The sequence below is a fragment of the Garra rufa genome, chromosome 13 (assembly GCF_049309525.1).
Source record: "Garra rufa chromosome 13, GarRuf1.0, whole genome shotgun sequence".
NCBI lineage: Eukaryota > Metazoa > Chordata > Actinopteri > Cypriniformes > Cyprinidae > Garra > Garra rufa.
Genome location: NC_133373.1, coordinates 23,176,778 through 23,198,882, shown reverse-complemented (window position 1 = coordinate 23,198,882; position 22,105 = coordinate 23,176,778). Strand labels below are relative to the sequence as shown.

Here is a 22,105-nt window from a genome sequence, read left to right as displayed (position 1 = left end):
AGAAACGCTAACCGGAAGCAGGAAGTTTATGTTTTGTTCTCGCATTACAGTTTTCGTGTTCACACTGCTCTCAGGGCTGGGTCCCTGACAGCTGATGTGATATTCTGACAAAAAAAGCTTTTATTTTAACAAATATAAGTGAAAGCGTTAAAGAAGGCATTTTCGTCGTTCAATTTGATAATCGGAAGGTAAGATTCGACTAGTGGTGGCAGTTTATCATCTTCCTGAAAAGGCCACTGCGCTGTTTACTGTGTCAGCTGACCTTTTCATAAAACATCTACGTTATTATAAGAATTAAAGCATCTTCATCTATATACAAAACACTGTTATATTAATAAGATTTAAAGAATCGTCACGAACTCTCCATTTAAGAATATTATGGTTGTAACTTACTGTGCAGCTGACAATATTCACGCAATATTCTTATGTATATCATATTAATAAATGATTATCATATTCATATACTGTGGAATTTACCTGTAAATACAATTATAGTTTCTAGTACAGTTCTGTGAATGAAGAACAAATGTTCTTTTAAGTTGTCTGCATTATTAAAATAGAATGAATTTGATCTTTTGATATTAGTAAACTTCACAAATGCTTCAGTTTGTAATATTTTATTGTATATTGTACACTTGATTATTGTTATAATAATGAAGTATATTGTTATATAATGAAGTCAAATATAATACGGTTTACACACTCCTTGCAGAATCTGCAAAATGTTAATTAATTTAACAGAGGATCATACAAAATGCATGTTATTTTTATTTAGTACTGACCTGAATAAGATATTTCACATGAAAGAGTTTACATGTAGTCCACAAGAGATAATAATAGTTGAATTTATAAAAAGTTTACATACACTTGATTTATAATACTGTTAAACTGCCAGCTAATCTTCAGAAAAATCCTTCAGGTCCCACAAATCATTTGGGTTTTTTAGCTTTTTTGTGTATTTGAACACTTTCCAACAATGACTGTATGATTATCCAGATGAGATCCATCTTTTCTTACCAAGGACTACTGAGGGACTCATATGCAACTATTACAGAAGGTTCAAATGCATACTAAAGCTTCAGAAGGAAACATGATGCATTAAGAGCTGGGGGTTAAAACTTTTTGATTTTGAAGATCAAACATGTAAATGTAACTTATTTTGTCTTCTGGAAAACATGTAAGTATCTTCTGTAGCTTCTGAAGGGCAGTACTAAATTAAAAGAATATGATATTTAGGCAAAATAAGACAAATGTACGTTCTTTCTGTTTAAAAGTTTACACCTCTGGCTCTTAATGCATCGTTTTTCCTTCTGGAGCATCAGTGAGCATTTGAACCTTCTGTAATAGTTGCATATGAGTCCCTCAGATGTCCTTAGTGTGAAAAGATGGATCTCAAAATCATACAGTCATTGTTGGAAAGGGTTCAAATACACAAAAATACTGAAACGCCAAAGAATTTTTCTGAAGAACAGCGGGCAGTTTAACTGTTCAGGACAAACAAGGGACACAACACAATATTAAGAATAAAGTGTATGTAAACGTTTGAACAGGGTAATTTTTTTTTTTTTTAAATTAAACTACAATTTTCCCTTGTGGACTATATGTAATTTTTTTTTTATGTGAGCATACTATAAGCCTGTTGTGCTTTCAATTTCAGGAATAAACATGACTGCCATCAAGCATGCCCTTCAAAGGGATATTTTTACCCCTAATGATGAGCGTCTGTTGAGCATCGTCAATGTCTGCAAGGCAGGAAAAAAGAAGAAGAACTGTTTCCTGTGTGCCACAGGTAGAGCACAGACACAGATCCACATCAGAGAATGTCTGTAAACATTTGTGTATTGTTTATTTTACTCTGTCAAATCTGTTTATCATCTCCAGTGACTACAGAGCGCCCAGTGCAGGTGAAGGTGGTGAAAGTGAAGAAATCAGATAAAGGAGATTTCTATAAGAGGCAGATGGCATGGGAACTAAGGGACCTGACAGAAGTCGATGCCAAAGATGCCAATAAGGTCAGAGGTCATATGTGAAAATATGAAACAGGAAATAAAGATTAGTATGGGTACAGATAGATTGCTTATTGGATAATATTGGATACAGTGTTATTTTAGTATTATTTATATACTATGAAAGTACACTTCCAGTTAAACGTTTTTAAACAGTAAGATTTTTTATGTTTTAATGTCTTTTCTGCTCACCAAGCCTGCAAAAACAGCTAAAACAGTACAATTTTGAAATATTTTTACTATTTAAAAGAACTGTTTTCTATTCAAATATATTTTAAAATGTAATTTATTCCTGTGATTTTAAAGCAGAATTTTTAGCATCATTACTCCAGTCACATGATCCTTCAGAAATCATTCTAATATTCTAATTTGCTGCTCAAAAAACATTTATTATTATGTTAAAAACAGCTGAGTAGATTTTTTGCTGGTTTGTTTGATGAATAGAAAGTTCAGAAGAAAAGCATTTATCTGAAATAGAAATCATTTGTAACATTATAAATATCTTAAAAAATATATATATACCGACTCTAAGCTTTTGAATGGTATAGTGTATGTTACAAAAGCTTTTTTATTTCAGATAAATGCTGATTTTTGAATCTTTCTATTTATCAGAGAATCCCAAAAAGATGTACTCAATTGTTTTAAATATTGATAATAATAATAATAATAATAATAAATGTTTCTTGAACAGCAAATCAGCATATTAGAACAATTTCTGAAGGATCATGTGACATTGACGACTAATAGAGTAATGATGCTGAAAATTTAGCTTTGATCACAGGAATAAATTACATTTTAAAATGTATTCAAATAGAAAACAGTTATTTTAAATGGTAAAAATATTTCGAAATTTTACTGTTTTTGCTGTACTTTGGATCAAACAAATGCAGGCTTGGTGAGCAGAAGCGACTTCTTTAAAAAACTTTTAAAATCGTACTGTTTAAAAACTTTTGACAGGTGATGTATTATTTTTATTAATATTATGTATTCATTTGACTTATAATTTGAAATAACTTTAACTTAAATTTTATTTTAGTGTTTCCGCGACTTTATGTACTTTTGTCATTTTTTTAATATTTCTTTTTAGGTTTATATTAATTAAGTTTTAACTTAACTTATTTCAGTCATTTCTGATTTTCATTTTTTAAAGTTTTTCATGTGATATTTTTAGTTTTTTTTTACTTTAGTTTTCCAATTATAATGCTAGGTGGATATTTATTTTTGTAATAATTTAATTCAAATTTTAGATTACCTTTACGGTCACTTAATGCTTACTTAAAATTAATCTTTAAAATCACTAACAATGTAATAACATCTTTAAATCTTTAGCAAATCTAAATAATAAAAACACACTGTACATAATAATGTTGGTATACTGGAATTCACTTATAGGAAATAATAATTGAATTTACCTTTTAGTATTTTGTCATAAAATTATTGAGACATACAGTATGTAGTTATGGAAATTGGGGTAATATGAAAATAATTATCGACTGAATTTAATAAGGAAAACTTGTACTTCTTTTTCCTTTAGGAGAATCCAGAGTTTGACCTCCATTTTGAAAAGGTTTATCGGTGGGTAGCAAGCAGCACTGCAGAGAAGAATTCGTTCATCTCATGTATCTGGAAGCTGAACCAGCGCTACCTTCGGAAGAAAGTGGAGTTTGTAAACGTCAGTCCACAGCTGCTGGAAGGTGTGGCTCACTACTGCTTCCGCTGTTGTGGGAGAGTAACAGCATGTTGTTAAACTACCAGTGTGTTTCTAATATGAAATTACCTCAAAACCCTGTGATAGAGAAGGGTCTTAAAGCTTAAATGTAGAACTATTACATTTGCAGTGGTAGGAACTCAAACTAGTTTCTGTTTTCCTATGGTCTAGCGCTCTCTCTCTTTTTCTGAGCTCTTTGGGATTCTGCAATGTGTCTTTTTGAGTGTCCCCTAATGCTTTAACCTGATCTGTGCTGTTCTCTCTAAATCTCTCAATGGCCAGAGCTTCCTAAAGCTGAAGGTTTGTACGCTGTTTTTTCTTCCATCTTTCATCCTCCATTTCCCTATTCCAGTTTCCACCTCCTGCTATTGTTTCCCCTTCATTAATTGTCTTTCTTCCCATTAATTCATTTGCTTAATCACATATACAGTTTTCTGGGAACATTTACCCATTCCTCACTGTCTGGATTGTGTTTGTGTACATGTGTTACTTACATTGCATTTATGAAGTAGTTTAGTTCATATACTCACATGCATTCATACACTACCATTCAAAAGTTTGGGTAGGTTTTGGAAAGAAGTCTCTTATGCTCACCAAGGCTGCATTTATTTAATCGAAAATACAGTAAAAATAATAATATAGTGAAATATTGTTTAAAACGTTCTATTATAATGTAATGCCAGTCTATTTTAGTCTTACAAGTTTTCTATTCTAATATTTTTAAACGTGATGACAAAGCTAAATTTTCAAAATTCAGAAGAACAGCATTTATTTGTGTTATAAAAGTCTTCAGCAACATATAACAGTTTCTTTAAAAAGATCTTACTGACACCATACTTTCGAATGGTAGCAGATATTTGAGATTAAAAGAGCACTATTTTCACGTGTCTCTCGTTCTTTTTAGAGTCAGTCCCGAGCGGAGAGAGTCAGAGTGTTGCGGGGGGAGATGAGGATGCTCTGGACGATTACCAGGAGCTAAATGCCCGTGAAGAGCAGGACATTGAGGGCATGATGGAGGTCTGCGAGTACGCCATCTCCAATGCAGAGGCTTTTGCTGAAAAACTGTCCCGGGAGCTACAGGTCCTAGATGGGGTGAGTTTCGTTCGTTTCGTGATCGTTTCCTACAAAACACTGGTGTGTTCGCACTAAACGTAGTAGTAGTATCCATTGCACCTGTCATTAGGAGTTTATAATTAACTTTATCTATGTTGAACTAAGTGCAATAATTGTCTAATAGTCAAGGTAAATGTGGGTTGAAGTTTGTTTGATTAGAGAATAATGGATGTCAAGCCCGATTAAAATAAACAAGCCTTATTTTTGATATTTTCTTCTCAGGCTAACATCCAGTCCATCATGGCCTCTGAGAAGCAGGTTAACATCCTGATGCAGCTGCTGGATCAGGCTCTAGCAGAGGTGGACAACATTGAGGGGAAGTTGCTCAGTTATGAGGAGATGCTGCAGAGCGTGAAGGAGCAGATGGACCAGATTTCCCAAAGTAACCGTCTCATCCAGATCAGCAACACCAACAATGGCAAACTACTGGATGAGATCCAGTTCCTCGTGGTATGTTGGGGCACAGTAGAGATAGATCCCAGAAAACTTTCCTTTGTTGAATGAAACACAGCATTAAAGAATTTAAGAAAAGTAATCTAGATAAACTGGTCGATCTCACTAATCAGATAGTCAGGTAGAATCTTACCCCTTTTATTTCAGGTGGACTCTATCCAGTTTAATCACTAAAGTCTACAATATCATGTGATAAGCATACACATGGTGCATGGCCTTAGTGTGGCCACCATAGCTGCTGGAATAATTCTTTCAGTTCTTTAATCCTCCTACAATTATATATATGTTAATGTTTTGTATTTTTTCAATGATAGAACTACATGGATCTATCAAAAGGGCACATCAAGGCTTTGCAGGAAGGAGATTTGTCTTCTCCTAAGGGTATCGAGGCCTGCATCAATGCTTCTGAGGCTTTGTCACAGTGCATGAACGTAGCTCTCAAACCAGGTACTGCTTTCAAACTTCCCCCATTTTGTAAAAACTGCACTTAGAGAATGTTTAGAGCAGCTTTAATCGTGTTTGTGTGATGTTCTGTAACAGGCCATGATAAGCTGATGGCAGTCAAGCAGCAGCAGCATATATTTTCTGAGCTCAGAGATACTTTTGCCCGACGTCTCACCAACCACCTCAACAACGTGTTTGTACACCAGGTAACATTATTACACACGTCACAGGTAAAGAACACATATACAGCTTACATATATGAGGAGTGTTAGGCTTTCTTTCCTTTTCCTGAGTCTTTTATCTGCCTCTGTCTGATTGATTCTTTCTCCTGTGTTCCTGTTTGGCCACCAGTCGTGTCTCTCTATATCACCTTACTTCACTGTGCTCTCTGTTCCTCTGTCAGTTCAACCACTTCAGTCACTTCAAAATGACCATCCCTCAGTTCTATAGGTCGTCCTGTCTGTCACTCCCTGTGAGTACGCCCACTCCAGCATCCTGTTTGACCCGTCCACTCTAACAGTCACGCGACTCCACTTCCTTAGACCTAACTGTCTCATCAATGCTTCTCTCTCTCCATGAAAACATTCCGTTCAAGCATGTTCATGCTGATGTAATCCAGATGTTCTCATCTTAGGGTTTCTAAGATGATCGCCCCATAAACCTCCCAGCCAACATCATTCTCGTGTTAGTTAGTAGCTGTCGATTTTGTCCCCTGAAGATGTAAAGGGGTCTTCATTGCCTTGTTTTGCTCACTCTCTGATGGAATTGTGGGGTGCTCGTGAGAAGATATGGCCTGGTCAGCATGCAGTTCCTGCAGTGTTTGCTCTTATGATGTGGATGTTTCATAGATGCATTAAGAAGGAACTGCTCGACTGTGAGAAATAGCACTACTGTTGGTTTTGTGGCAGTGCTCATGAAATTGTGAGGCTTGGTGATTTTTGCCCGACTAATTACTGTGTGAGCTTGGTGTCACTGTAATGTAAAAGCGACCTTTTGTGTGGGAGTAGGGCTGGGTGTTTATACAGATTTCCTGATTTGATTTAATTCTGATTCACAAACTCTCGATATAACTCTCTCTTCCTTATGAAAAGATACTCTCTTTCTGCTGCTGTATGTTTTTAGCGAACTGAAAAGAACCTGTTCATAGTCTTTTTTTTTTAAATCAGACTGCACTGGTCACGTTTTTTGCTTATGATTCACTAAAGAGCTGGTTCATAAAAGTCATTTGTTCTTGATTCAGACTTTACCTGTCACGCCGTATAATGCTGTTTCACAAAAAAGAACCGGTTGTTAAGTCATTTGTTTATAAACAAACTGTTCACTGTACACTGTTCACACTGTATGTTTTTGATTCACTTAAAAGATTTAGTTCATAAGAGTCATTGTTGATGAATCAGACTGCAGTGTCCATTCTGTATGTTTTCGGTTTACTAAAAAGAACTAGTTGAAAAGAGTCATTTGTTTATGAATCAGACTGCACTGTTCACGCTGTATGTTTTTGATTCACTAAAGGGAATTAGTTCATTAGAGTCATTTGTTCATGAATCAAACTGCAGTGTCTGTTCTGCATTTTTTCTATTTACTAAAATTAATCAGTTCATTAGAGTCATTTGTTAGTGAATCAGACAGCACTGTTCACATTGTATGTTGTTGATTTACTGAAAATAATTAGTTATTAGAGTCATTTGTTCATGAATCAAACTGCAGTGTGCATGTTTTCGATTTACTAAAAAAAACAGTTCATAAAAGTAATTTGCTCCTAAATCAGACTGTAGTGTTCACATTGTATCTTTTGTAAGTGTAATTTGGTCATGAATCAGAATGCAATGTCCATTCTGTATGTTTTTGATTCTCTAAAAAGATTTAGTTCATAAGAGTCATTTGTTCATGAATCAGACTGCACTGTTCACTCAGTATGTTTTTGATTCACTAAAAATAATTAGTTCATGAGAGTCAGTTGTTCATGAATCAGACTGCACTGTTCACTCAGTATGTTTTTGATTCACTAAAAATAATTAGTTCATGAGAGTCATTTGTTCATGAATCAGACTGCACTGTTCACTGGGTATGTTTTTGATTCACTAAAAATAATTAGTTCATGAGAGTCATTTGTTCATGAATTAGACTGCACTGTTCACTCTGTATGTTTTTGATTCACTAAAAATAATTAGTTCATAAGAGTCATTTGTTCATGAATTAGACTGCACTGTTCACTCTGTATGTTTTTGATTCACTAAAAATAATTAGTTCATAAGAGTCATTTGTTCATGAATTAGACTGCACTGTTCACTCTGTATGTTTTTGATTCACTAAAAATAATTAGTTCATAAGAGTCAGTTGTTCATGAATCAGACTGCACTGTTCACTCTGTATGTTTTTGATTCACTAAAAATAATTAGTTCATGAGTCAGTTGTTCATGAATCAGACTGCACTGTTCACTCAGTATGTTTTTGATTCACTAAAAATAATTAGTTCATAAGAGTAATTTGTTCATGAATCAGACTGCACTGTTCACTCAGTATGTTTTTGATTCACTAAAAATAATTAGTTCATGAGAGTCAGTTGTTCATGAATCAGACTGCACTGTTCACTCAGTATGTTTTTGATTCACTAAAAATAATTAGTTCATAAGAGTCATTTGTTCATGAATCAGACTGCACTGTTCACTCAGTATGTTTTTGATTCACTAAAAATAATTAGTTCATGAGAGTCAGTTGTTCATGAATCAGACTGCACTGTTCACTCAGTATGTTTTTGATTCACTAAAAATAATTAGTTCATGAGAGTCATTTGTTCATGAATCAGACTGCACTGTTCACTCAGTATGTTTTTGATTCACTAAAAATAATTAGTTCATGAGAGTCAGTTGTTCATGAATCAGACTGCACTGTTCACTCAGTATGTTTTTGATTCACTAAAAATAATTAGTTCATGAGAGTCAGTTGTTCATGAATCAGACTGCACTGTTCACTCTGTATGTTTTTGATTCACTAAAAATAATTAGTTCATAAGAGTCATTTGTTCATGAATCAGACTGCACTGTTCACTCAGTATGTTTTTGATTCACTAAAAATAATTAGTTCATAAGAGTCATTTGTTCATGAATCAGACTGCACTGTTCACTCAGTATGTTTTTGATTCACTAAAAATAATTAGTTCATAAGAGTCATTTGTTCATGAATCAGACTGCACTGTTAACTCTGTATGTTTTTGATTCACTAAAAATAATTAGTTCATAAGAGTCATTTGTTCATGAATCAGACTGCACTGTTCACTCTGTATGTTTTTGATTCCCTAAAAAGAATTTGTTCATAAGAGTCATTTGTTCATGAATCAGACTGCACTGTTCACTCAGTATGTTTTTGATTCACTAAAAATAATTAGTTCATGAGAGTCAGTTGTTCATGAATCAGACTGCACTGTTCACTCAGTATGTTTTTGATTCACTAAAAATAATTAGTTCATAAGAGTCATTTGTTCATGAATCAGACTGCACTGTTCACTCAGTATGTTTTTGATTCACTAAAAATAATTAGTTCATGAGAGTCAGTTGTTCATGAATCAGACTGCACTGTTCACTCTGTATGTTTTTGATTCACTAAAAATAATTAGTTCATGAGAGTCAGTTGTTCATGAATCAGACTGCACTGTTCACTCTGTATGTTTTTGATTCACTAAAAATAATTAGTTCATAAGAGTCATTTGTTCATGAATCAGACTGCACTGTTCACTCAGTATGTTTTTGATTCACTAAAAATAATTAGTTCATAAGAGTCATTTGTTCATGAATCAGACTGCACTGTTCACTCTGTATGTTTTTGATTCCCTAAAAAGAATTTGTTCATAAGAGTCATTTGTTAATGAATCAGACTGCACTGTTCACTCAGTATGTTTTCGATTTACTAAAAAGAATTTGTTCTTAAGAGTCATTTGCTCCTGAATCAGACTGCACTGTTCACTCTGTATGTTTTTGATATACTTAAAGGACTTAAAACCGTTTTAAAAGAGTCATTCTTTTCCATGAATGAGATGCTTTTTGCATTCATCCCCCAAAACAGATGTTTATTTTTTTGCGGAACTGATTGCATCCTATTCAATACAGATTGCGAACAGATGTTCACAACACAAAATTAAAATACAAGTTGTAAAATATTTTCACACAACAACTGAACAAAAGTCGTGAAGCAAACAAATACCAAATTCGTCAAATGAAGACCCTGATTATTTGGAAAATCTGTATTTTTACCCAGCCCTATGTGAGAGTGTGTGTGTGTGTTCCTTAATATTAACTTGCTTGGAAAGTGAACTTTTCTCAAACTGAGTTTCTACTCACTGAGTGTGCCTATGTGTTTGTATGTGTGTAGGGACATGACCAGAGCTCCACACTGTCCCAGCACACAGCTGATCTGACGCTACCCAAACACAGCCCTCTACACAGAGACCTGCTCAGATACGCCAAACTCATGGAGTGGCTGAAGAACACCCAGAGAGAGAAATATGAGGGTCTTTCCAGGGTGAGTGTCACTTCCATTACTGCACTGATTATGATTATAATTCTTACCAGGATGGATTCAGTCATGTTTGTACAAATTGTTCCATCTTGATAAAGTCATAAAAGTGAATAGAAACCCTAATGTGTGACGAAAGTGGAAAAAAGTGGGTGTTACATCGGAATGCCAGTGTAAATATGAATATAAACTCTTATTATAGATGTACAGTAGTGATTCAGGATAAGACGAAACACATTTAAGACATGGTTTTATAATGTACTCAGTAATTATATTGATTTTGTAAATTTTGAATAAAAAATTTACATAGTGTACCTTTAAAAAGAAAATCAACATTTTAACAATCACCAACAGTAATCACAACTAAACCCTGTTATCATTTATGAGCACTGACACAGTACCCTTATAATCAGTTACAGCAACCATTAAAATGGCATCATAATAATGCTGCAATATCTTATCCTGATGTCCTCTGAGAGCCAATGGTTTACTTTTGAAATGGCTATGTCTTAGCAGAGGAAAATAGCAGTTATATTTAAGTTTAGCTCTGCTTAAACTTAATAGTAGTGCTAATGTTATTCTACAAACATTTGACCCAATAGAATCAAAGGCAAAGGCATTCAGAGGCCATATTTAAGGGTTTAGTCAGAGCGATTCGTCCTTTTCTGATCGTCGCTCAGTGCTAATGTGATTCCCAAATGTTTTTGATGCATTTATCTTTGCTCTCTATAATTAAACTGTCTTTAACATCTAAATGCGATGGCAGATGTGGCCTGGATAGTGCTGTGTGTACTCTGACAGATTGCATTTGTGCCAGTTCTGTTCTTTCTGTTTCTCTCACTGTTATTTCCTGTCATCTTTCTACCTTCCCCTAAATTGCTGACAAATAAAAAATCCAAATACTCCCTTGTTTTTTAGACCTATGTGGATTACATGACCCGATTGTATGAGCGGGAAATTAAGGACTTCTTTGAAGTAGCAAAGATCAAAATGGCCGGCACTAGTAAGGATGGGAAAGGAAAATTTGGTAAGACCTCAATAAAAACATTTTTTTTTAATGTTTATCAGAAACTCTTGGAAAGGAATTTTTGTCCATTCTGTTTCTAAAGTCACTGTATGTCTTGTGTATACTATGTTGCGTGTTTGTCAGTGTGTGTGCCGTTTGTAATACATGTGTTTTTTTTCTTGCACTAATGTTACACTACATGACAAACACATAGTTTCAGCTGAGCTGAATTGAAAGTATCCAGCATAATTCTCTAGTAAAATAATTGAGATATCAGTCATTGCTTGTCTCTGATATGATGGTGTGCAATGTCACATGATTTCATTGTAATGTCCTGACATGTGCTGCAAGGCCCACAGTGTGTGTATTAATACACATGGCATGAAATTCATACTATATATATATATATATATATTATTTTTTTTTATTATTTTTTTTTTCCATTTATGGAAGCCCATTTTTGCCACTGAATAAAATAAAAAAAAGGTTATTGCTACTTTTTATCTCACAATTCTGACTTTTTTTTCCTATATCTGAGAAAAAAGTTACACAGTAAGAATTGTGAGATAAAAACGTACAATTCTGACTTTCTCACAAATGTGATTTTGGATCTCGCAATTCTGACTTTTTTCATGCAATTCTGACTTTTTTTGTCAGAATTGTGAGATGAATTTGCAATTGCGAGTTATAAAGTCAGAATTGCGAGATACAAACTCGCATTTCTTTTTACAAATGTGAGTTTGTATCTTGCAATTCTGACTTTTTTGTCAAAATTGTGATATAAACTCACAATTGTGAGTTATAATGTCAGAACTGCGTGATATAAACTCGCATTTGTGAGTTATAAAGTCAGAATTGTGAGATAAAAACGTACAATTCTGACTTTCTCACAAATGTGATTTTGTATCTCGCAATTCTGACTTTTTTCATGCAATTCTGACTTTTTTGTCAGAATTGTGAGATGAATTTGCAGTTGCAAGTTATAAAGTCAGAATTGTGTAATATAAACTCGAAATTTGTGAGTTATAAAGTCAGAATTGTGAGATAAAACCTCCCATTCTGACTTTATAGGCAAATGCAATTCTGACTTTTTTACTCAATTGCGAGTTTGTATCTCGCAATTCTGACTTTTTTCGTGCAATTCAGACTTTTTTTCTCAGAATTGTGAGATATAAACTTGCAGTTGCAAAATTGTGTGATATAAACTCGAATTTGTGAGTTATAAAGTCAGAATTGTGAGATAAAACCTCCCATTCTGACTTTATAGGCAAATGCAATTCTGACTTTTTTACTCAATTGCGAGTTTGTATCTCGCAATTCTGACTTTTTTCGTGCAATTCAGACTTTTTTTCTCAGAATTGTGAGATATAAACTTGCAGTTGCAAAATTGTGTGATATAAACTCGAATTTGTGAGTTATAAAGTCAGAATTGTGAGATTAAACCTCCCATTCTGACTTTATAAGCAAATGTGAGTCTGTATCTCGCAATTCTGACATTTTTCACGCAATTATGACATTTTTTTTAGGTATAAACTCACAATTGTAAGATATAAAGTCAGAATTGTGTGATATAAACTCACATTTGTGAGTTATAAAGTCAGAATTGTAAGATAAAAACTTTTTTTCACAAATGTGAGATTTGTTTTTCACAAATTTGACTTTTTTTCATGCAGTTCTGACTTTTTCTTAGAATTGTGAGATATCGCAATTCTGCCTTTTTTTTCTTGCAAATGCAAATTTGTATCTCGCAATTTTGACTTTTTTTTTTTTTTTTTTTTTACAGTTTTGATATAATTTCTCCAAATTGGAAGTTTATATCTCAATCTGGCTTTATAACTCACAATTGCGAGTTTATATCTCACAAGTTCAGAATTGTGAGATAAAAAGTCGCAATTACTTTTTTTCATTACCTTTACCATTTTTTATTTAGTGGCGGAAACTGGCTTCCATGCTCATTCCATTATTCCCCGTTGAACTGTTTTTGTTTCTGATGACTGGAACATCATATTAAATAAAATTATATATTAGGCCATTTTTGACATGTTTGCATATAATTATAACTGGATTTTCATCTATGTAAAATGTTTTGAAGTTGGGGGGAAAAGGTCCCTATTTTTGCATCTTTCATGATTGATCACTGCTGTCATTTCCAAGTACTTGTGCCCATCCCTATTGGAAACATTTATCCCTGCTTATGCTGGTAAACTTCCAGGTGTTAGTAAGACGTTCCTTGTTTCAATAGCTTCATTAGCAGCCTAATCCTCAGCTTTTTCCTCTACATGATGACAGAAAATTAGCTATTTGTTTCCAAATGGCCCAAGAGCCCAAAGCCTAAATTCAGCCACTGCAGTGCATGTCATATTTGAAAACTTTGACCTTTAACCCCTAACTCTGGCACCATGCTGCATGTTGTAAGCCTAACGTGTCTCTGTCTCTGATGCCTGCCTTTCTAACCGGCCTCCAGCCACGCTTCCGCGGAAAGAGAGTGCTCTCAAACAGGAGACGGAGAGTAAGTATCAGCGCCACATGCCACGCCTATCCCATAATGCCTTGCTTTCTCTTAGTCAGAGGACATCTTTTTCTCACAAGCACAGTAAACCATTATTTCAGTTTCAGTGTTTCATGGGTATGCAAAACACGTGTTTACAGTCTTTGAGTAGTTACATGCACCATTTTATGGATTTCACCTTATTTTTCTCAATCAAAACTAACCTCAAACATGTCTACCGATTTATTAATTATTAAAATGTTTAATGTTAATACGTCACGGGATATTGTGTGATCTGTTTGAGATTTCTGGTAATTGGGTTGCATGTATGTTATGAATCATTTCAGATCAACATGTATATTTAAAAGGTAAGCTTAATAACCAATATAGAAAGGTGATTTTAATATAAATCAAATACACCTGAATTGAATGTTTAATATCTAGTTCATGTTCTGATGGCTTTTTTGATGGTTTCTCTCAGGCCTGCATGGGAGCTCTGGGAAGCTTACAGGCTCCACATCAAGTCTGAATAAACTCGCTGTGAGCAGCTCCAACAGCAGGCGCTCACAGTCGTCTTCTCTGCTTGATATGGGCAACATGTCCGCCTCTGACCTGGATGTAGCAGACAGGACCAGATTTGATAAGGTGTGCTACCTCTAAAACTTGAGAATTGTTCTGGCCCAAATTATGTCTCTTACTGAAATATGTAGTAGAAAACCCGTGAAATATTTATGTTCCTCAAAAAATCCACACTGTTTTATACATATTTTGGACTTTGGGAACGCCATTATTTTGCTGTCAAATGGTTGCACTTGTGAACAACTGGCACTACCTGTTGTTGTTTTTTACCGCAACACAACTCGGAAAATAAAATACCGATACGATGACCACAGCTACTGAAAGAGCTTATAGGTGGTAATGGATATAAGCATAGGCTTAAACCAAATGCCATACCATCGATTTTCCCCACAAGGAGTCTAAACGTCCCCGGATATTGAGTGAAATTGAGTTAAATCATTTTAAAAAGCATGGGTGAAACCTTTTTCAGAACTCAGAATCAGTTAAACCATTGCGGCGCAAAATGACTTACTTTCGAAGTGCGTATTGTGCATCATTTGTTTCAAATCTGGACTTCAAATCGCATGTCGCAAATCATTTGATTTAGATCAGAATTTCGGATCAGGTTCGCGAATGATTTCACTTAGACTGGGACTTCAAATGGTGTATTGCGAATCATTTGTTCTAGAACGGAATGGATTTGTGAATCATTTTGCGCATTGAATGATTCAAATCGAATGATTCACGATACGCGATCTAGATATGCAAAGTTCCGGTTCGAGTTGAATGATTCGCAATCCGTACTCCGAGTGCATCGTAATGATGGTTCGCAAACCATTATTTAGATCAGGGGCCGGTTGCATAAACATAGCCATTATCGTAAGACTGTGTCTAAGAATAAGCCTGACCAACTAAAGTCAGTGGGGAAAGACTGTTGCATAAAATAAATACATGGTTGTCTTTAGTAAGACAGTCTAATTTGCACTGCATTGTGGGAAAAGTAAGACGCTGAGCAGCTTAAACAAAATGGCCGACAGTGGGTGCTCGTCGCAGTTTTCCTTTGCTGAAAATATTTGCATATTGGAGGAATACAATGCTGCAAAATCGATTTTAATGAACAAATTTAGCGATTACAATGCAAACAATAAAAAAACACAAGGCTTGGTCCACAATAATGGATAAAGTTAATAGTATAAATCCTTCTGTCCCGCGGACCGTCAAAGATGTACAGAAACGCTTTAAAAACATGGTGCAGGAAGCAAAGAAGGAAATATTCAAACAACAACAGCAACAAAAAAAACGGTCTTTGAAAAACCTTTTTCTACTTATTGCATGTTCATAAACCCAAAGATTAAAATTTTCCATAGCACAAGACAAACAAAAGTCTACGCTGTTTAAAAATCTGTCACAGCTGACAGTTGGTTTCCATGGCAACATAGATTGTAAGGAAAAGTTAGCCATGGGGTAATCAGTCTGACTTTTGGTCTTAAATTAGACCAGTCTAAGATTTTATGCAACTGGCTTACAAAGTAAAGACCCGTCTTAAAGAAAAAAATTAGATGACTAACTTGTAAGACCAGTCTAAAACAGTTTTATGCAACCGGCCCCAGGACTTTGGAGTGTAGATTGCAAATCGTTTGATTTAGATCAGAACTTTGGAGCAGGTTTGCGAATCATTATTCAGATCGGAACTTTGGAGCACAGATCGCGAATCATTTAATTTAGATCGGGACTTCGGTGCGGGTTTCAACATCGCTTGTAATAATTTTAAAAAGCATACGGGTGAAACGAAGCTTTTCGAAACTCAATCAATTAAACCATTGCGTCGCAAAATGATTCACTGTTTCGGGATCCGTGCTCCGAGTGCAATGGTTCACAAACCATTATTCAGATCGGGACTTCGGAGCACAGAACGCAAATCAATTGATTCAGATCGAGACTTTGGTGCGGGTTTCAACATCGCTTGTAATGATTTTAAGAAGCATATGGGTGAAATGAAGCTTTCGCAACTCCGAATTAGTTAAACCATTGCGTCTAAAAATGATTCACTGTTTCAAAGTGCCCCAATCGCTTCGCATAACGCAAATCACTTGTTTTAGATCGGGACTTTAAATCGCATATTGTGAATCATTTGATTTTGTTTCGGAACTTCAAAGCAGATTCGCAAACCATTTGACTTAGATTGAGACTTCAAATTGCGTATTGTGAATCATTTGATTCAGATCAGGACTTCGGAGCATGTATCACAAATTATTTGATTTAGATCGAAACGGGTTTGTGAATCATCTCACAAATTGAATGATTCAATTAAAACGATTCACGATACGCGATTTGAAGGTTACGATACGCGATCTAGATACGCAAAGTTCCAGTCCAAGTTAAATGATTCGCAATCCATGCTCCGAGTGCATCGTAATGATGGTTTGCAAATCATTATTAATATCGGGAGCTTCGGGGAACTTCGGAGCAGAAGTTCCAAAGTTAGATTGGGACTTCAAATCCGTGATTCAGATTGGAATGGGTTTGTGAATCTTTGCTTCATTAAAATCAAATGATTCATGACACTCAATTTAACGTCATGATATAGATACATGACGTTCCGGTTAAATAAAAAGTTGTGCTCTGAAATGATGGTTTACAAATGTTTATTCAAATTGGGACTTTGGAGCGTGGATCGTGAATCATTTGATTTAGAGCAGAACTTTGGAACAGGTTCACGAATCATTATTCAGATTGGAACTTTGAAGCACAGATTGTGAATCATTTGATTCAGATCGGGACTTCAGTGGAGGTTTGCAAATCATTTGATTCAGTTCGGGACTTCAGAGCATGTATGGTGAATCATTTGTTTCAGATCAAGATTTCGGAGCGGTTTTAATGAATCTTTTTTTTTTTTTTTGGTTGAATCCCCCCCCCCCCCCCCCTAAACTGTAGATCAAACAATTAAGGCAGTACAGTTATTAAAACAAAACAAAGGAAAAAAGAAAGTATACACAAATACAAATGTCTTAAGAAATGAACCGTTGTTTTACTATAGTAAAAGTGTAGTATACTTTGGTAGTAATACTTTGCATGTGCTTCACTTTATTTTTGTCTTTAGTATTAGTATATTTTTATTTATCTATCTTTTTTTAGAATTTGAAAGAGAAGACATTATTTGATAAGTGAGCTCTCTGATTGAAGTCCTTGAAAATCAAAGAAGTGCTTGAGAAGTCTTTGAAAGTACTGTAATTTCATTTTACAAAATCTGTACGAACACTGATATCAGTAATTTCTTTTCTGAGTTGTGTTGTGGTAAAAATAGTGGCAGTAACTCACAGAGTGCAGCCATTTGAAGTCATCGAAATAAGAGTCCAAAATATGTATAAAACAATGTGGATTTTTTTAAATAGTGTAAATCTTTTATGGGTTTTCTACTACACATTTCAGTAAGAGACATCATTTACATTATATTAAACCATACAAGTCTTACTACCTGGGGTTCCCTTTAAAGATGCTGATTAGTTCTACAATTTTAAATGCAGCTTTGCTGAGCACTTAATTGCTAACTCTACACTTTTGAATGATAGTGTACATATTCTCATTGAGGGTCTTTCTTTGTCTTGTTTTCTAGATTTTTGAGCAGGTTTTGAGTGAGCTAGAGCCACTGTGTCTGGCTGAACAGGACTTTATCAGCAAGTTCTTCAAGCTGCAGCAAAATCCCACACTAGCTCAGGTGAGTATCGGATGCAATACAGACTCAAATCTGTGTGTAAAATTTATTTGTGATTTAATGATGTTATGAATGCCTCATTAGGCAGAGAATGTGGACGACGCTGATGGAACGGTTCACTCCAGACCCCCAAGTGAACACAGACATTCAATATCTGAGTGAGTGACAGTTCTCTTGAGCTCAAATTTGTTTTTGAGCAGATAAAAAAAAAATTATCATACATTTATTTCTCTTGCAGAAAGGACATGGTTCGGATGATGATGAATAAGATTTTTCAGAGCATCGAGACTGAGCTGAACAGTCTAATAGCTTTAGGTGATAAGATAGACAGCTTCAACTCTCTCTACATGCTGGTGAAAATGAGTCACCACGTCTGGACAGCCGAAAATGTCGATCCCGCGTCCTATCTTAGCACAACGCTGGGCAACGTGCTGGTCACTGTCAAGAGAAACTTTGATAAATGCATTGTAAGTGGAGGTCATGTCAAGCATTGTTTGATCTATTGATGGCGAGACCCGCATTTGAATTGTCTGATGTTCTTTTGCTCTTTTAGTCTGGCCAGATTCGTCAGATGGAGGAGGTAAAGATTTCAAAGAAGAGTAAAGTAGGCATCCTGCCGTTTGTCACTGGCTTTGAGGAGTTCGCTAAGCTAGCCGAGGCAATTTTCAGAAACGCAGAGCGACGGGGTGACCTGGATAAAGCCTACATCAAACTCATCAGAGCCGTCTTCAATAACGGTGAGGGTTGGAAGCTGCAAGACATCTCAGACATTGAATTCATTAACAGAGAATTTACTCACCCCCTTTTCATCCAAGACGTTCATGTCTTTCGTTCTTCAGTCGCACAGAAATGATGTTTTTTAAGGAAAACATTTCAGGATTTTTCTCCATATAGTGGACTTCTATGGTGCCCCTGAGTTTGAACTTCCAAAATGCAGTTTAAATGCAGCTTCAAACTAAGGACTCTAAACGATCCCAGCCGAGGAAGAAAGGTCTTCCGATCTAGCGAAACGATTGGTTATTTATTTTGTAAAAACAATTTATATACTTTTTAACCTCAAGTGCTCGTCTTGCCTAGCTCTGCGTGAACTCTGCGTATTCCGGTTCATGACAGGTAGGGTAGGTCGAAAAACTCCCATCTCGTGTTCTTCTTCAACTACAAAATCGTCCTACATCACTGTTTTACCTCGTTCACTTTGTAAACACTGGGTCAGTACTTCTGCAGCGATGTAGGATTTTGAAGTTGGAGGAGAAAATGAGATGGGAGTTTTTCGACCTACCCTACCTGTCATGAACCAAAATACACAGAGTTGACGCAGAGCTAGACGAGACAAGCATTTGAGGTTAAAAGTATGTAAATAGTCAATTTATTTAGAAAATAACCGATAGATTGCTAGATAAGACCTTTCTTCCTCGGCTGGGATCATTTAGAGCCCTTTGGAGCTGCATTTAAACCACATTTTGGAAGTTCAAACACAATAGAAGTGCACTATATGGAGGGAAATCCTGAAAGTTTTTCCTCAAAAAACATAATTTCTTTACGACTGAAGAAAAAAGACATGAACATCTTGGATGACAAGGGGGTGAGTAAATTATCTGTACATTTTTGTTCTGGAAGTGAACTTCTCCTTTAAAGCACATTTTCAATGTTTGTACATCTGATTGGTCTGTGTCTGTTTGCATATCCATAGTGGAGAAAGTTGCCAACGAGAGCCAAAAGACTCCACGTGACGTGGTGATGATGGAGAACTTCCACCATATCTTCTCAACACTGTCCAGTCTCAAGATCTCCTGTCTGGAGGCAGAAAGGAAGGAGGCCAAGCTGAAATACACCGATCATCTGCAGTCCTACGTCATCAACTCACTGGGCCAACCGCTGGAGAAACTTAATGTAGGCCCAATTTTTATGGAAACCAGGATTGAGCTGGACTATTATTTGTAATTTGATTCTTCATTTTTAATTTTCTTCCCATTTTGCAGCACTTCTTTGAGGGAGTGGAGGCACGTGTAGCTCAGGGTGTCCGTGAAGAGGAAGTGAGCTATCAGCTGGCCTTCAATAAACAGGAACTGCGTAAGGTTATTAAAGAATACCCTGGGAAGGAGGTGAAAAAGGGCCTGGACAACCTCTACAGGAAGGTGGATAAGCACCTGTGTGAAGAGGAGAGTCTGTTACAGGTGAACAAAACCAGGAAAATACAGCACATTTTTGTTAGGATAGGACAATATTTGGCCGAGATACAACTATTTGAAAATCTGGAATCTGAGGGTGCAAAACAATCGAAATATTGAGAAAATTGCCTCCAAATAAAGCTCTTAGCAATGCATATTACTAATCAAAAATTAAGTTTCGATATATTTATGGCAGAAAATGTACAAAATGTCTTCATTGAACATGATCTTTACTTAATATCCTAATGAATTTTGGCATAAAAAGTTTAACCCATACAATGTATTGTTGACTATTGCTACAAAGATACCTAATGCTACTTATGGCTGATTTTGTGATCCACAGTCACAAATGGCATTTTTTGAGATTCTTAAGTGTGAATATGAATTTTTCCGTCTGCCAGGTCGTGTGGCACTCTATGCAAGACGAGTTCATTCGGCAATACAAGCACTTTGAGGGCCTGATAAACCGCTGCTACCCAGGGTCAGGAATCACCATGGAGTTCACCATTCAAGACATGCTTGAATACTTCTCCAGTATCGCTCAGTCCCACTAAAACAGGAAGCTGAATGATCGTGAGGTTGTGTAAGAGTGAAAAGAAAAGTGCTGTGTGTGTGAGAGAGAGAAAGAGAATGAGTGCTTACATTGTACATATATTACAATGCAGTTTTGCTAGTGATGTTGTGTCGTAACGAACACTGGAACCCTAACATGCAACATGCAAAAAAAAAAAAAAAAAGTTTCGGTTGTTACTGATTCTATGACTTTGTTTTTGCTAAAAAACTAAATTGCTTTATAACACAGTAGTATAGTGAATCGAGAATGACTGAACTTTGATTATTTCTGTAAAACCTCAACACTAAATATGTGTGTGGTTGATTTTTCATGCACATTAATGTATCAACACATGTAAAACAAAAAGGCCTGGAGTCATATGTAACAAAATAAAGCATACTTTTTAAAGTAAATTTTCTTCTCTTCTTGTAATTAATTGTGTTTTTTATTAACATAAACGTTATGTCGTTGAATTTTGATTCTTTATCATTTACAATTAATTAGAACTGGTGAGTCCACACCACAGATATCACAATAACGCCACTAAACTGAACAAAACTGGCATATTTTGCTAATTATTACTGAACTAAGCCAGGATTTCCAGGGCAAGAATCTTGCAATATCAAGTTTTGTATCAATAAGTTTTGCACAGCTAAAAACAGCAGACGCGCTAAAAATAATGGACTGAAAATAATGGCTAAAAATAATTCCAGCTACTTTTTTGCACTTTTGTTTACCCAGCTAACAATTTTTGGTTACCAGAACGTTAGGTTTTGGGTTTGTTAGCGTTCTCAGAACGTTAGATTTTGTTTTGTAGAACGTTCTCAGAACATGAATCAATTTTTCCCAGAAGTTATTCTAACATTATTCTAACATTTCCAGAACGTTAGTTTTTGGTTCCCAGGATATTCGTTTTTGGTTTGTAGAACATAGTACTAATTCTATTAATGTTGCCAGAACGTTAGTTTTTGGTTTTCAGAAAGTTAGTTTTTAGAACATTATTCTAATCTTCCCCTAACGTTACTATAACGTTCCCAGAAAGTTGGTTTTTGGTTCCCTTAATGTTATTTTGTTAAGGTTTGTTTTTGGTTTGTCAGGACAATTTTCTTAATGGAAATAGAACGTTAGTTTTTGGTTTGTATGTTACTATAATCAGGGAATGTTCTTTAAGGTTATTTAATAATAACCACCATGCAACGTTCCAGGAGCGTTATTTTATGGTTGCAAAATAATAACCTAAAAATATCCATTAGGGAACATTCTCTCTAGATTATTTTTAGGTTATTTAATAATAACCACCATGGAACATTCTGGGAAAGGTTATTTTATGGTTACAAATAAATATAACCTAAAAAGAACGTTCCCCTAATGTTAGAAAAAAAAAAAA

The 22,105-nt window shown here is 35.3% G+C and overlaps 1 protein-coding gene across 6 annotated transcripts; it reads left to right on the top strand.

Moving 5' to 3' along the window:
• Positions 1-32: 32 nt before the first annotated feature.
• On the top strand, positions 33-21,130 carry exoc1 (exocyst complex component 1). Of its 6 annotated transcripts, XM_073853014.1 has the most exons (21): positions 33-188; positions 1,658-1,789; positions 1,882-2,012; positions 3,541-3,700; positions 3,997-4,014; positions 4,619-4,806; positions 5,050-5,277; positions 5,595-5,727; positions 5,821-5,930; positions 6,128-6,196; positions 10,090-10,239; positions 11,152-11,260; positions 13,704-13,748; positions 14,209-14,372; positions 17,899-18,000; positions 18,082-18,155; positions 18,236-18,464; positions 18,551-18,734; positions 19,688-19,887; positions 19,977-20,171; positions 20,567-21,130. In XM_073853014.1, exons 2-21 carry the CDS (start codon positions 1,666-1,668, stop codon positions 20,717-20,719), a joined length of 2,766 nt encoding a protein of 921 aa, XP_073709115.1. In that variant the 5' UTR covers positions 33-188; positions 1,658-1,665; the 3' UTR covers positions 20,720-21,130. The 6 variants fall into 6 exon arrangements, with proteins under 6 accessions (XP_073709115.1, XP_073709116.1, XP_073709118.1 ...); XM_073853015.1 differs by lacking the exon at positions 3,997-4,014; XM_073853017.1 differs by lacking the exon at positions 6,128-6,196.
• The last annotated feature ends 975 nt before the right edge of the window (positions 21,131-22,105 follow it).

Excerpts from the sequence above, each read along its gene's own strand:
- exoc1 (XM_073853014.1), top strand. The coding sequence starts at position 1,666 with ATGACTGCCATCAAGCATGCCCTTCAAAGGGATATTTTTACCCCTAAT. Across the intron at positions 4,807-5,049 it reads AGCTACAGGTCCTAGATGGG|GCTAACATCCAGTCCATCAT; the intron begins GTGAGTTTCGTT and ends TTTTCTTCTCAG. Across the intron at positions 19,888-19,976 it reads AACCGCTGGAGAAACTTAAT|CACTTCTTTGAGGGAGTGGA; the intron begins GTAGGCCCAATT and ends CCCATTTTGCAG.